The 16,705-nt window shown below is 46.5% G+C and overlaps 1 protein-coding gene across 1 annotated transcript in view; it reads left to right on the plus strand.

Moving 5' to 3' along the window:
- SNX7 (sorting nexin 7) overlaps positions 1-16,705 on the plus strand; it is a 77,166-nt gene that overhangs the window by 25,755 nt on the left and 34,706 nt on the right. The window contains exons 2-5 of the mRNA XM_075616483.1: positions 1,428-1,610; positions 10,343-10,453; positions 12,206-12,370; positions 15,589-15,787. Coding sequence (XP_075472598.1) covers positions 1,428-1,610; positions 10,343-10,453; positions 12,206-12,370; positions 15,589-15,787 — 658 coding nt within the window. The remainder of the gene's footprint in view (positions 1-1,427; positions 1,611-10,342; positions 10,454-12,205; positions 12,371-15,588; positions 15,788-16,705) is intronic.

The following is a 16,705-nucleotide window of genomic DNA, read 5'->3' on the forward strand; positions in this document are numbered from 1 at the left end:
GACTGGCTATGCAATCGTGGCTACAAAAAACCACAGTCAAGATTCATCAGTCATCCATACCCAAAAATCCCCACAAATTACAAGCGCTCCTTCAGTGTTTGACAGGGACAGGTGATTATAGAAGTACCCAAGGGCCAAGCATGTCTACGGCTCTATTCTATGATACAAAAAAAATGATAATGTAACCCCTTCAACATGACGCTACAATTAATACACTTCGGTTATAAGAGGGACTGCATTTCAAGAGGTGGTCCCTCCCTGGGGACAAAATGAGCCATTGGCAGTGACCGGTTTATTAAATTGAGTCTTCTATATTGTTCGACGTGGCTGACAAGGGCTATTGAAGTTCTATAGGGGATTTTTCTCTCCCGAAAAGTCTGCTTCCGCATATATAGAATCGCTCCCCAATTGTAATTGAAGTGGAGTGGCTCAGTGATCAAGCAATCCAAGCGCTTTTTTTTTTTTTTTTTTTTAAATCTTTTCACACAGGATTGAAGCAGGGTGTCTCTGGAGCAGAACCCCATTAGTTTTGGAGGTAAATATCTCTGAAAGAATGGAGTCCACACTGCTGAAATGAATGAGGTTCAGCACCGGAGACTCCCTGCTTCAATCCTGTGTTTAAAAATTATTATTTATTTTTTTAGTTTTGCTTCTTGAAGTAAAACAGTAGTGTCTGCTACGTGTGGCTTCCCTTTAAAATGCGTCTAGTAATCATATTTGTTAATACTTTTGTGTATCACGGTCTTTGTTCCTATACACAAAGTAATCTCCAACTTCCCCACTCCCCACTGCACCATTATTTATACACCTCTCTCCCAACAGCTTCTTTACCCGTCAATAAAAAACACCCACACAAATCCTCTATTCACACCCTCTATCTCCTTCCCGCTGCTGGGGATCTCCCCTAAGCCTGAAGCCAGACATACACACCTGATCTCACTCATGACTCCCTGCCACCTCTTAACCTGTAAATGGTGTTAACCTTTTCATTTAACACTGACCTTCCTTAAATTTTACCCCACAAATAGAGCATCCCCATACCCTGCACTCATAGCTAATGTCCCACACTCAGTCACTCCTACCACCCATTGTGACCAAGCACTGCCATCTACAGCACTTACTCCCTCACCTGCTGTCTCTGTAAGTTTCCCATTAAACCTCTTAGATTGTAAGCTCTTCGGGGCAGGGATTTCCTTTCCTATTGTCTGATTTTGCTGCACTTATTGTATAATTCCCTGTACTGTATTCTTTGTGAAGCGCTGAGTACACTTTTGGCGCTATATAAATAAAGACATACAATACAATTGACAGTCACTTATACAAAAATGTTGTGTTTTTTTTTTTTTTTTTATAGACAGCTTTTTCTATTCACTAACTGATATGATGGCAACGAGCCAACGTGTTTAAAATATTTTTTGCATCCACAGGATACAACATTGACTGATGTGAACTCGTTTAATCCTTTGCTGCTGACCTCTCCGTTATCCATGATAAACCAGTATAAGTTTGAAGACGAGCCAGACATCAAAGATCTTTTCATTGTAGTTGACGATCCTGAAAGCCACATCACTGCAATTGAAACTTTTATTACATACAGGATTGCAACAAAAGTAAGTATTGCACAATTTGTAACCAGTTTTAACCCCTGAAGTACCCGATTGATTGATTAAAATATTTAATACTGCATGATATTATCATGACCGGTATCATATACTTCATTGTGTAAAACAGGGACTCTTAAGCGCATCTAGAACATTTGATCTTTTTCCAGGTATTGGTAAACATTTGTAAAAGGCCTTCAGATGATCGTCGGCAAGGCCCCATCTAAGAACTATAAAAAATGCACGTCTGTGTTAAAGTGTTTTGCTGAAAGAGAAGATTAACACATTTTGGGATGTGTGTTGGATTTGTATTCATTTGCTCTTGCATATACAGGCAGTCCTCGGTTATTCGACACACTGTGTTACTCAAAATGGCGTTGGATAGTGAAACGTTGTAAAGCGAAACACGTTTTCCCATAGGAACACTGTTTAAATGAAAGGTTCCGTTCCTGAAGGCATTTTTAACACTAAAATACACCAAATATTTTACACAGGCAATAACATATGCAGCATGCACATACTATATATAGATATATATATAGTATATACTATATATAGATATATATATCTATATATATCCGTCCACCTCGGCCGCGGGGGTATCTACAACTGCTGTTAATATAAATGGCAAATATTCTCGCCTGGGTCTTCTTTGCATGATGCCCTAGGTCAGGGGTGAGCAAACTTTTTATGCCGAGCCCCCCTTTTTATCCATGAAATTTCTCGGCCCCCCCTGCCTGATGTAATCAAAATCACATGAAAAAAAACCTTTATTAAACGGTATACAATGTAAATACAAATATGTCTAAGGCCGCGCATATAGTGACCGCGACGTCACCCGTCGCCGCTAGCAAAAGTTGTATTTCGCTTTGCGGCGGCGTGGGCGACCAGGCCATTGATTGGTTCAGGGGCTGTCACATGAGGCGACAGCCCCTAAAAAATCAAATATTGCCGGCTTCAAAAAATTGCGTCGCCACGTCACGCTTACTAAAAGCACACACGGCGGCGACAGTGCATTTGTTTTCGGGCGACATTGCATCGCCGGCACTATAAGTGCAGCCTAAATACTTACATACTTCAACAGCTCGCTCTTGCAAAATTAGGCTGCGTCCACGCTGCCGCTGAGAGCTGTGACATCACCAACTCTCCAAGCATGAGCACAGGGTGTCCTGCATAATTTTGCAAGCACGAGCGGGGAAGTGTTTTCACTTTTTTTTAATTATTTCTGTACATTCATAGTATGATTGATATAGTGGCAGCCTACCCATTCACTTGCAGAGGATCGCAGAGAAGCAGGTTGCCAGCGGAGGAGAGCAGGAACACAGCGCTATTGTAGGGCAGACACCGGAGGGAGGGGCGTTTGACACCACAGCGCTGGGGCGTGCTCCTCCCCCGTACCTCCGAATCACGTGGCCCCATCTGCACTATCCTGTTTGACCGCCCGCGCGCGCACATCTTTTTTGCCTGCGCACCCAGGTTTTGCTGCATGCGCCCCACCTAAATAATCTTGCGCCCGGGGCGTCCCCCCCTCAGTTTGTGCACCGCTGCATTCCATCACAACACACACACACATACACACAATCACAACACACACACAGACAGACAACAGGCACAGCACACACACACACACACACACACACACTCAAATCACAACCAACACAGCACACACTCAATCACTACACACACACAGTCATAATCACCACGAACACTCACAACACTCACAACACTCACAACACACAGACACACACACAGACACACACACAGACACACACACAGACACACACACAGACACACACACAGACACACACACAGACACACACACAGACACACACACAGACACACACACAGACACACACACAGACACACACACACACACACACAGACACACACACAGACACACACACAGACACACACACAGACACACAGACACACAGACACACAGACACACAGACACACAGACACACAGACACACAGACACACAGAGACACAGAGACACAGAGACACAGACACACAGAGACACAGACACACAGAGACACAGACACACAGACTGTGTCACAGACACACAGACACACAGACACACAGACACACAGACACACAGACACACACACACACACACACACACACACACACACACAGACACACAGACACACAGACACACAGACACACAGACACACAGACACACAGACACACAGACACACAGACACACAGACACACAGACACACAGACACACATATATATATATATATATATGCAAATATAGCTGTATGCTCATCTGCATGTCTTAGGCAGGTCTGCAACCCCACCTTTATATTTATATATAGTGGTTGACAAATCACCAAAAAATCTACTCGCCACACAAAAAAGAAAATCTACTCGCCACCTAGTACCAAACGTATGCTGCTTGGGCCAATAGTTGCTCGCCACGATGTTAAATCCACTCGCCCGGGGCAAATGTATAGGTTATATATATATATATATATATATATATATATATATATATATATATATATATATATATATATATATATATATATATATATATATATATATATATATATATATATATATACATATATACATATATACATATATACATATATACACACACACACACACACACACACACACACACACACACACACACACACACACACACACACACACACACACACACACGGTGGGAGAGAGGGAGTAACTAAGCCTGTCAGGTCCCGCCCCCCCATGTGCTGCTGAAAACGGGCGGGTAAAAAACAGGAGGAGGAGGGCTTGTCTGTGTGCAGGGAAGGCCCCGCCCCCTCTACAGGCAGACACAGCAGGGAACTGGAAGCAGCCTCTGCACAGAGCTTGCCCTGCGCCCCCCAGTTTGCGCACCGCTGCCCTAGGTTAGCCAATTGATTTTTAAGTACATTAACATTCGATCGTAGCTAGTTCTTTTAGATATATTTTAATAAACTAAATTAGATTGATTACAACACACACAGACAGACAACCAACAGGCACAGCACACACACACACAACACACACACTCAAATCACAACCAACACAGCACACACTCAATCACTACACACACACAGTCACAACCAACACTCACATAATCACCACCAACACACACAACACTCAATCACAACACACACTCAATCACAACACACACACACAGACAACCAACAGGCACAGCACAGCACACACACACACACACACACACACACAACACACACTGCAGTCCATATATATATATATATATATATATATATATATATATATATATATATATATATATATATATATATATATATATCACACACACACACACACGCACACACACACACTGTTGATAGTGTGCTCTCTGTTCTGTGGGGATGCTGCAGTGGTGTGAGCTGCTTGTGTCATGGCCATGCCCACGCGACCTGTTTTGGCCACACACCCCGTGACGAAATAAGGAACCTGCAGATCGCGGTGAAGCACCGTGCACGCGCTGCCTGGACGCAAGGCGGGTGTGCAGGGCCCATGATCGCGACGGCCATTTTTTTTTCGTGATCCAGGTTATAACACGGTCTCATTCTGTGGCCCCTGAGCACCGCGTTATAATAGGGTTCAGCTGTATTTGTTTTTTTATGATTGTCACGTGTATTACTACTGTGAATCGCTATGTGCATTAATGGAGCTAGATATAAATATAGATATATAGATATGTAACGTAATAGCGCTATTTGTGTAATGGACCAAAATATAGAAGAAAGCTGTTGGCATAGAAATATAAAACATAGGAAAAGGGTCATCCCTGCTCTACCTTAATATTCATCATAGTATAAAGACCGCGGCGGTGCACTGGGAAGGACTGATATGTTTGCAAAAAGTGATCAAGAGATGATCACCAAAAGATACCCATTTAGTTGCACTCAGCCTATTTATAGTATATATAGCTGAACCGTAGGTGTACAAGAACCGCATTAGTAAATGCAGACACCAGGGAGGTAAATACAGAAAAATAATAAAATTTTATTTAAACTCATCTATTCCAAATATATATAAATATATATACATAAACACACTAATAAAAAGTTAAAACCAACGTGTCTCTTGTTTACACAGTATCTACCAGACTCTGCAAATATATTCAAACCTAGTGCCAAATGTCCACTGATTGTGATATTTTCTATGAAATGATATATATGCAAGATAGTCTGGGAAGTGTAAAGTACCCAAACTTGGGTTATGGCATGGGGAAAAGTATCAAATGGTTGCTACTAACTGTTTCAGTGTTTGAAACAAAGTAAGGTATAGTGTTGCAATCCTGACAGCTCAAAAAAGTGTGCGTGTCTGCTTCTGCTTTCAGCAGTGAATCCTACACATCCAATAACATTCTTGTGACCATTCAGCAGATGTGTGTATTATTTAATCCTTCAAATACTTAAAATGTTCAGATTAGGTATATGCATTTGTCTTCATTTATGCAATATAATCAAACAATAGACCATACAGTGCTGTCTAAGCTGTTTCTAAGGTCAGCCGTCACAGATGAACATCAGGGAGCATTGTCATTGCAGTTCATAACATATTTTTACCCCAATTAAATTACAGAAGTAGCAACTCCTATACCAGTGAAACGCTATCTAAGCTGTTAGCCAACAGCCATCACAGATAAATTACACAAACTGACTCAAAAACGCAAATAGAGTGCACGTGTTATACATGGGGTTAATACCCTTGTGGCATATATCAATCCTAATGCCTTAGTAGTATGACAAGGCTTAGTATTCCTGCGTTATACGAAAGTATATAGAGCCATACAACCATGATTCTCCATGCCTCTGCTGTTAGTTCAATACACTGTGTACAGCGTGTCTCTCCAAGCTGACTGACGTCATCAGTGGTGGCGTCGCCAGGCAGTGTATTGAACTAACAGCAGAGGCATGGAGAATCACGGTTGTATGGCTCTAAATACTTTACTACTACTAATCTACTATATATTTCTGAAAGTGTCCTATGTGTCCGGGTCTGTATGTGTCTCCCTGTGCCCCTCCCCGTGTCCCTAGCGGCAATCCCATTGGACCTTGGGCCAGGCCAATGAGATTGCTCCCTTGGGCCGCCCGCCCCCGCACACCTCTCATTGGCCTGAGGCGGAGTGAAGGGGGCGCACACACACACACACACACACACACACACACACACACATCACTATACACACACACACACACACACACACACATCACTATACACACACACACACATCACTATACACACACACATCACTATACACACACACACATCACTATACACACACACACACACACACACACACACACATCACTATACACACACACACACACATCACTATACACACACACACACACATCACTATACACACACACACACACATCCAAATACACACACACACACACACACATCACTATACACACACACACACACACACACACACACATCACTATACACACACACATCACTATACACACACACACATCACTATTCACACACACACACACACACACATCACTATACACACACACACACACATCACTATACACACACACACACACATCCAAATACACACACACACACACACATCACTATACACACACACACACACATCACTATACACACACACACACACACACACACACACACACACATCACTATACACACATCACTATAAACACACATCACTAAACACACACAACCCCCCCCCCCCCCACACACACACACGGTGTTACATACATTAGCGGGGCTCACAGTGTTAGCAGCACATCTCCCGCTCTCTTCCCCACCGGTCCCGGAGGCTCCGCCTCTTCCTCCGCCTCTCCCTGTTTCCCGCGCTTTCACCCCCCCCCCTCCACGTGGGAGCGGCCGGACGGGTGAGGGAGCGGCCGGACGGGTGAGGGAGCGGCCGGACGGGTGAGGGAGTGGCCGGACGGGTGAGGGAGCTGCTGGACGGGTGAGTGAGCGGCCTTCACCTCCCCTCACCCCCCTTCACCTTCCCTCACTCACTTCCCCTCCACCCCCCCCCCCCCCGGCGCCGCTATAGTCAGCGGGTGAGCGGAGTGAGCAAGCGCGCGCCAGGGACACAGCGGGGGAGCGGCCACAAGACGCTGCCTCCCGCCTCAGATCCACGTGGGAGCTGCCGGACGGGTGAGGGAATGGCCGGACGGGTGAGTGAGCGGCCTTCACCTCCCCTCACCCACCCCTCACTCCACTTACCCTCCCTTCCACCTCCCCTCCCTCCACTTCACCTCCCCTCCACACCTCCCGTCCACACCCCCCTTAACCTCCCCTCCACCCCCCCTTAACCTCCCCTCCACACCCCCCTTAACCTCCCCTCCACCCCACCCTTAACCTCCCCTCCACCCCCCCCTTAACCTCCCCTCCACCCCCCCCTTAACCTCCCCTCCACCCCCCCCTTAACCTCCCCTCCACCCCCCCCCCTTAACCTCCCCTCCACCCCCCCCTTAACCTCCCCTCCACCCCCCCCTTAACCTCCCCTCCTCCCCTCCACCCCCACCCCCTTCACCTCCACCCCCCCCTTCACCTCCCCTCCACCCCCCCCTTTACCTCCCCTCCACCCTCCCCTTCACCTCCCCTCCACCTCCCCTCCACCCCCCCTTCACCTCCCCTCCACCCCTCCCCTTCACCTACCCTCCACCCCTCCCCTTCACCTCCCCTCCACCCCCCCCTTCACCTCCCCTCCACCCCCCCCTTCACCTCCCCTCCACCCCCCCTTCACCTTACCTTCACCTTACCTTCACCTCCCCTCCACCCCCCCCCTTCACCTCCCCTCCTCCACCCCCCTTCACCTCCCCTCCACCCCCGCTTCACCTCCCCTCCACCCCCGCTTCACCTCCCCTCCACCCCCGCTTCACCTCCCCTCCACCCCTACCTTCACCTCCCCTCCACCCCCACCTTCACCCCCCCCTCCACCCCCACATTCACCGCCCCCTTCACCTCCACCCCCACCCCCCTTCACCCCCACCTTCACTCCCCCCTTACAACCCCCTCCCTCCCCCCCTTCCCACCACCTCCCCCCCTTCCCACCACCTCCCCCCCTTCCCACCTTCCCACCACCTCCCCCCCTTCCCACCACCTCCCCCCCTTCCCACCTTCCCACCACCTCCCCCCCTTCCCCCCTTCCCACCACCTCCCCCCTTTCCCACCACCTCCCCCCCCTTACCACCTCCCCTCCACCCCACCTTCATCTACCCTCACCCCCCCTTCACCTCCCCCCTCCCCCCCAGCCCCCTACCTCCACCCTTCCCACCTACCCCCTTCACCTCCCCTCCACCCCGCCTTCACCTCCCCTCTGCCCCCCCTTCACCTCCCCTTCGCCCCCCCTTCACCTCCCCTCCGCCCCCCCTTCACCTCCCCTCCGCGCCCCCTCCGCCTCCCCTCCGCCCCCCCTTCACCTCCCCTCCGCCCCCCTTTCACCTCCCCTAACCATCCCCCCCTCACCACCCATCCTCACCTCCCCTCCGCCCCCTTCACCACCCCCCACCACCCCTCCCCTCCTTCAATGCCTTTCGTCCGCCCTCCTGCCTCTGCCTTTCGCCCACCCGCACTTCTGCCTTTCACCCGCCCACCGCTCACACCCCTGCGCCACACAGCCGCCGCATGCACTCAACAGACACCCGCCACTCGACACACACCCGCCGCCTCTCACCCACCCCACACACTCGACACACACCTGCCGCATCCTGCCCCTACGCAACAATATCACTGACCAGCTGTCACCCGCACTCGCCACACACCCGCCGCCTCACACCCTAGCAGGACCCCGACCCACAGCCAGCACTCACTACCCACGCGCCACCCGTACTGAACACCCACCCGCCGCCTCACACACGCTCACACCCTAGCAGGACACACGCCTCACATTTTCTCATCACTTATGTCACCAAAATATACATTGTACTGTGGTGTGTTTACAATAAACCATTTTTATACAACATCGTATTACATTTTCTTCCATCTTTCTTTTCAACATTATTATCCAACCTTTCCAACAAATAGTCACCTATTGTTCCACCATTTATAAATAATACTACCTATTACGCATTTACATCCCGGGCAACGCCGGGTCTCTCAGCTAGTACTATATACAAACACTGAAACCGTTAGTAGCAACCATTTGATACTTTTCCCCATGCCATAACCCAAGTTTGGGTACTCTACACTTCCCAGACTATCTTGCATATATATAATTTCATAGAAGATTTCACAATCAGTGGACATTTGGCACTAGATTTGAATATATTTGCAGAGTCTGGTAGATACTGTGTAAACAAGAGAGACGTTGGTTTTAACTTTTTATTAGTGTGTTTATGTATATATATATTTTTGGAATAGATGAGTTTAAATAAAATTTTATTATTTTTCTGTATTTACCTCCCTGGTGTCTGCATTTACTAATCCGGTTCTTGAACACCTACGGTTCAGCTATATATACTATAAATAGGCTGAGTGCAACTAAATGGGTATCTTTTGGTAATCATCTCTTGATCACTTTTTGCAGGCATAGAAATATATCCTAATCTTCTACTGATTCAATACACAAAGATTCTAAATTGTTCAACATAGAAATTATGTAAGAAATGTTTCAAAGATTTATTATACATTATTATGAAAGCATTCTGCTACAATGCTGCTATAAAGTATATGCAAGACCTTCAGGACATTACGGATATTAGTTTCTTCAACTTTTGAACTCTCTTTAATCTTTGTTATTTTACTTTTAGACTTCTCGCAGTGAATTTGACTCTAGTGAGTTTGAAGTCCGGAGACGATATCAAGATTTCCTTTGGCTAAAAAGTAGACTTGAAGATTCCCACCCTACACTGATAATTCCTGTAAGTGTGTCCACTTTTCAAGGGGAGTTCTATTGAAAGGACCAACACGGGATTCTACTTTATACTGAAATTTGGTCTATCTTGAATTGGTATGTGATCTTAAAAGCAGGCTACACTTCTAGATTAAACATATTTAAAATGCATGTGTACACTACAGAAACTGAATGAAATGACAGTAGATCTAGAATAACATTGATATCCATTTTGTTCTCCTGGTCCCAAGAGTCAGGAGATGGTTTTTGGGGATTTGTGATGTTATTTATAATACTGAGTGTTGGTCGGATTACTACTTAATCTCAATGTACTGTACTTTCTAATGAATCTGTCCCCTTTCTCGCTGCTGAGGTCTAACATTTGGTGAAGGAGATAGGATGGGACAGTGTGGACCGTGAAGTTCACTCAATTACTGTAGTACCCAATCTGTTTATTTCCAATCCATTTTTCACATGGTTAGGTTATTTTTTTTTTTTTAAATAATGTAGTTCTACTTTTTAAATAAATTGCTGGCTGTACTGATAACAGGGGTAATAAAGCCTGCTCTAACGCTTTTATTCCACATTTGGTTAATGCGTGTGTTAACCGGCCACGTTGACTTGCATTTAATAACATGGTAGAGTTAACACATTTCATTAGCAAGAGTACGAACTCTTGCTACATCTGCACATATATTACATTGCTGCACATAGCACTACCTACTACTTCTGCCGTGAAAGGTATAGGGGCATATGAATAAAGACACATTTTGACTTAAAAGTGACGCACAGAAAATAAACAAATTCATCCCTCCTGATGCTCCTGTTTTTTTTTACATTTGAAGACATGAATAATGATCTGCCTATGCTGCTAAAGATCATAGGAAAAAATATTATTTTGACGCAATGCTCTTTCAATTCTTTTTCAAGGTCAGTAACCAACCTCACCCTGACTAGACCCACAAGGTCGAAGCAGCGGTTTGTGAGTAGGTTTACTGGCTCTGCATTTCTTTTGCTCTGAAAAAGCTGTGTAATACGGCAAGCATATGTATGTTTTATAGGGGGTCCATTTTAAAATGGCTGCGACACCAAAAAGTGGCATACAGTGAGTCATTACCCAGAATCCCTGGCTGTAGTGGGAGCTATTTTATTTTCTTCCGTTCAAAGAGAGGAAGAAACAGGCTGAGAATATTGACTATAAAGGATGGAAAGAAGGCAGTCCACCACTATCAACAAAGCATTGTATTAATGTGCATAATCCATTGCTTTTATTTTACTTGATAGGGGAAATTTGAGTCCTAGTATACAGTATTATGCTACATGCTTATACATATTAAACAAGCCGTACTATTTACGCTTCACATTTTTTGACCATAAAAATATTAAGCGTACTGCTTCTATTGTATGTATGTATGTATGTATATACATTAAAGTATGTGACTGTTCTATTGAACTGTTATCACATCCCCCTATACGCTATGCCCCCACCCTGGCGCGCGCACACACGCACGCTATCTTGCTGTCTAGAGCCGTGGCTGAAAAATCTTAAAGCTGGTGCGACATTTGCTCTTGGGTGGGTCCGTGTTTCCCCCTGCAGCGAAAATCCTTCAGTAACTGGCAGTTGCGGGCCCACGGCTTGCCCCGTTGCCAAATATATTTAAACATGTTAGACACCGCACACACCCTATTTAACACAATGGTAAGGTAGTCAATTGAATGAAGAGCAACAGAGAATGCAGACTGTCTTATTAACCACCTTTTTTTTTTTTTGCCTTTGTAGCCGTTACCCGAAAAGTTTATAGTGAAAGGAATGGTGGAACGATTTAATGAGGAATTCATTGAGACTCGTAGAAAAGCATTACATAAATTTTTGAACAGAATTGCTGATCATCCAACATTAACTTTTAATGTCGACTTCAAGATTTTCCTTACTGCTCAAGCATGGGTAAGAATAGTTTAATAGGTCTCCATTTTTTGAGAGTTTATCTGTAATTTGTAGAGATGGCTAGTTTTCTGCAAATCATTTGTGCACTAGTGGTTCATTTTGTAATTAAGCTTTAATCGTGTACAGTAGATTGTGATTTAGACTGCAGGGGCGCGCAAACGTTCTGTGCAGCGCCTCCCCTGCCTGCCAGCCCCTATGCTTGCGCGCCCCCCCCCCTTACCCAATATCAAGCGTCAAATGGCACGCATGGTCACGTGACGTCGCGTGAAACCCCCCCGCGGCATCATTTGACACACGTTGCTATGGCGACGTGCACGTCATGACCCCGTGGCGTCATTTGATGGTGCAGAGGAAAGGTAGGTGAAGTCCGAGCCCCCCCAAAATAATCTTGCGCCCCCTACTTTGCGCACTCCTGATTTTAGAGGACCATAGTCCATTGCATATTGCAAATAAAGAGTAGTGCTAGTACAAGAGGTCCGGCTGTGAAGCTGGAGGGTGGCAAACTAATGGAAGAAATGTAAGGAAGTATTTTTTTTTCATGCAAAAAGGTGGCAGATTCGTGGAATAGCCTCCCAACAGACATGGGAGAGGCTAATACAGCAATGGGATTAAAACATGTCATAGACAGAAGGCCGACGTAAATACGAGAGACAGCAAGGATCAAACTTGGCTCTGAGGTTTCGTATCAGATGGGAAGTCGAGGTGGTCCAAGTGGTTCAGCTGCATCTCCTCGGGTGTAGGCCCTTGTTCAATGTGCTGTGAAGCTGTTTTCCCTGTATTTGAGAAGATTTTAGTTTTATTTATTTATTAATTGTTTTACCAGGAAGTAATACATTGAGAGGTTACCTCTCGTTTTTCCTATGTCCTGGGCATTTATTCATTTGAATGGGGTGGGTAGTGGTGGTGGTGGTGTGTCAGGGACTTATCCCTGCTGAAGAAAATGCCTGGCTGCACTTAACCAGCTCTCTGCTGGATTTAGAGGCAATCAACCAGACTCAAGCTGCCTAATCGGAGCTCTGTGAAATAGTGTCATGTGAGACACAGGAAGAGGATCCCTCCGCTCACAATTGGGGCTGACCCAGGAAGGACAGACCAGAGATTCCCTAGTCCACAACTGGGCTGATCTGGGGAACAACAGATGTCTTGAGCTGCATACGGGCTATAGACTGAACGGCAAGACAAAGGGGACAAGACTTCTATACCTAGACATTGCTATAGCACACACGGGTGCGGATCCAGGAGAGGGTATAATAATATAATATAATTATATTATAATATATAATATTACAATTATATTATATAATATATCTATATATAAAAATGAAAACGTTTGTTTGCTGAAAACGTTGTATATTTGCTGTGCCTCTGGCCAATCTGATTGGTCCGTGGCCCGGCCCTGCCCCCACACGCCTCTCATTGGCCTGCGTGGTTCGCTGACCTCACAAACCCAACTGCCACACTCAGAACAATCACTGCCTCACTGCCTGCTCTCACCTCCCCTGCGGACTAGACACCACCTCAGGTAACGTGCGCTGCCGCGTACCCCCCCGCCCCCCACACACTAAACTCCCCCCCCCCCCCTTCACCAACACTGTCCGGTCACACACACTCCTCATGCACACCCTCCGCTGCTGACACCCAAATGCCACCCTCACCCCACAAACTGCCACCACCCCACCCCCCCTGACCCCTACCGTACACCCTTCGGTGCCACCGCTACTTACACTCACCCGCAGCTCGCCTCCCCCCCATCACCACCTGCGAGCCCCGGTTTCTCACCCCTCAGCAGGGACGCCGGGAGCGCCGGGGAGAGGAGGGTGGAAGGAGCGCACGCCACTTCTCCTCACCACCCGGGCCCCATTCTCTCTCCCTTCCCCTCAGCAGGGACCCCTGGGAGCGCCGGGGAGGTGTGGAGAGGGGGGGGGGGGAGAAACACCCGCAGGGGACAAGGGGGGGAGAGAGAAACACTGCCAGGGACGGGGGGGGGGGAACTGATCGCCTGTGATGGGGGGGTGACTTACACCCCCCTACCCAAGATTCACCCCCCCACACACCCACCCAAGATTCACCCCCCCACCCATTCATGATTCACCCCCCCCACCCATGATTCACCCCCCCACCCAAGATTCACCCCCCCACCCATTCACGATTCATCCTCCCACCCACCCAAGATTCACCATCCCCCCACCCACCCAAGATTCACCATCCCCCCACCCACCCAAGATTCACCATCCCCCCACCCACCCAAGATTCACCATCCCCCCACCCACCCAAGATTCACCTTCCCCCCCCCCCACCCACCCAAGATTCACCTTCCCCCCCCCCACCCACCCAAGATTCACCTTCCCCCCCCCACCCACCCAAGATTCACCTACCCCCCCACCCACCCAAGATTCACCTACCCCCCCAACCACCCAAGATTCACCTATCCCCCCACCCACCCAAGATTCACCCCCAAAAGATTCACCTATCCCTGCCCCCACCCAAGATTCACCCCCTCCCACCCACCCAAGATTCACCCCCACCCACCCACACAAGATTCACCCCCTGAAAGATTCACCCCCTCCCACCCACCCCACCCTACCCAAGATTCACCCCCTCCCACCCACCCCACCCTACCCAAGATTCACACCCTCCCACCCCACCCACCCAAGATTCACTCCCCCCACTCACCCACCCAAGATTCACCCACCCACCCAAGATTCTCCCCCCCCCCACCCATTCACGATTCACACACCCACCCACCCAAGATTCACCCCCCCAACCCCCAAGATTCACCCCCCCACAAAACAATTATTAGGGATTCACATCCCAGGCAACACCGGGTCTCTCAGCTAGTAATATTATAATTATAAATTATAATATAATTATGTTATACTATATAATACAATTTATTATACTATATAATATCTCTCTCTGGGGGTGGTAATTAGCTTGGCTACCCACCCAGTTAGAGAGGGCTTGAGTAAATGTGTAGATATTCTCCAAAGCGGAGTAGGACTTTCTTTTGTTTATTTTGAATGTTTTTGGCGTGTTAAAGGAACAGGCGCAATAAAGCCTCATTTTAGTTTCACTTTAAACGGTCTCCATTGTGTACCTCTGCACACATCTCTTACAGGGGGATAACGGTCTTGTATTTGATCAATTTGGACATAATGTCTTCTAACTTTTTTTTGTTTTTTAATGAAAGTTCATTTGTTTTTATCTTTTTGCGCTAGGAACTAACGTCACACAAAAAGCAAGGCCCTGGGCTATTCAGCAGAATGGGACAGACAATCAAACTGGTTGCTTCCACTATGAGAGGTGTTAAAAATCGACCGGACGAGTTTACAGAACTAGGCGAATACTTGTATGAATTCACTCAGAAAATAAATGTATTAGATAAAGTAACCCAAAGAATTTACAAAGAAGGAAAAGGTATGCAATTTGTTTTCCCCCTTAAGATTGGCACTAACTGAAATACATTTTTTTGAAACCCCAGAATGAACCATGTACAGTATTTTGAGCTAGAATGTGATCACGGTAACCTCTTTGCTTCAGCTTGGATAGTTACGTAGTGAAGTGCAATATTTGAAAATGGGGAACAATTCAGTTTGAGGGATATTCAACATATTTCTCTGATTGCAAGGTACACTCTGGCAATATGCTATTGTAGATACTGTACTAATGAACCTCTATTTCTTAAATCCACAAAGTGTTCGGTGGTTTGGGATTGGGCTATCTATATGCTAAGGGTTTAGGTGTACAGGACATAGCCAGCAGTTGATCCAGTTCCTATATTGTAAGTTGCCATGGGGGTATTCATAGCTACTAATAGTTTGAGGACTTTGATTTACTTTTCGTGTTCTTAAAGGCGAAATCCATGCGATATCTTGCATGATAAATATCTTGCCTATATCTTTAAGCCATGAGTATTTTTCTTTACAAATAGGTGCCTTTCGCTCGCTTAGCACCTTGTTCTCATGGACATAAGGCTATCCTAAATACAAAAGATAGCCTAGGATCAAATGGGGTCTGAGGTATTGCAGCAGATAGGAGAATGGGCAGTCTAGGTGGGCCAAGTTGTTTTTTATCTGCCATCAAATTCTATGTTTCTATATCGTGTTCCTTTTCCAATACCCTCCTAGCTCTAAACCGATATCGAATATGAGCTTCAAAATATTATGTCCCCAAGTCAAACCGATGAATTAACTACCTCAAACATATTACAGTATATGGCCCTTCAGCCCTGAAATGGTTCACATACTAATATAGATTATGGCTTTCACTGACTTCAAATCAGACTTGAGCTGGCTTATTTGTTTTATGTGGATACAATGTAGGGTATACTCCAAC

Source organism: Ascaphus truei, chromosome 10 (genome assembly GCF_040206685.1).
Source record: "Ascaphus truei isolate aAscTru1 chromosome 10, aAscTru1.hap1, whole genome shotgun sequence".
Taxonomy (NCBI): domain Eukaryota; kingdom Metazoa; phylum Chordata; class Amphibia; order Anura; family Ascaphidae; genus Ascaphus; species Ascaphus truei.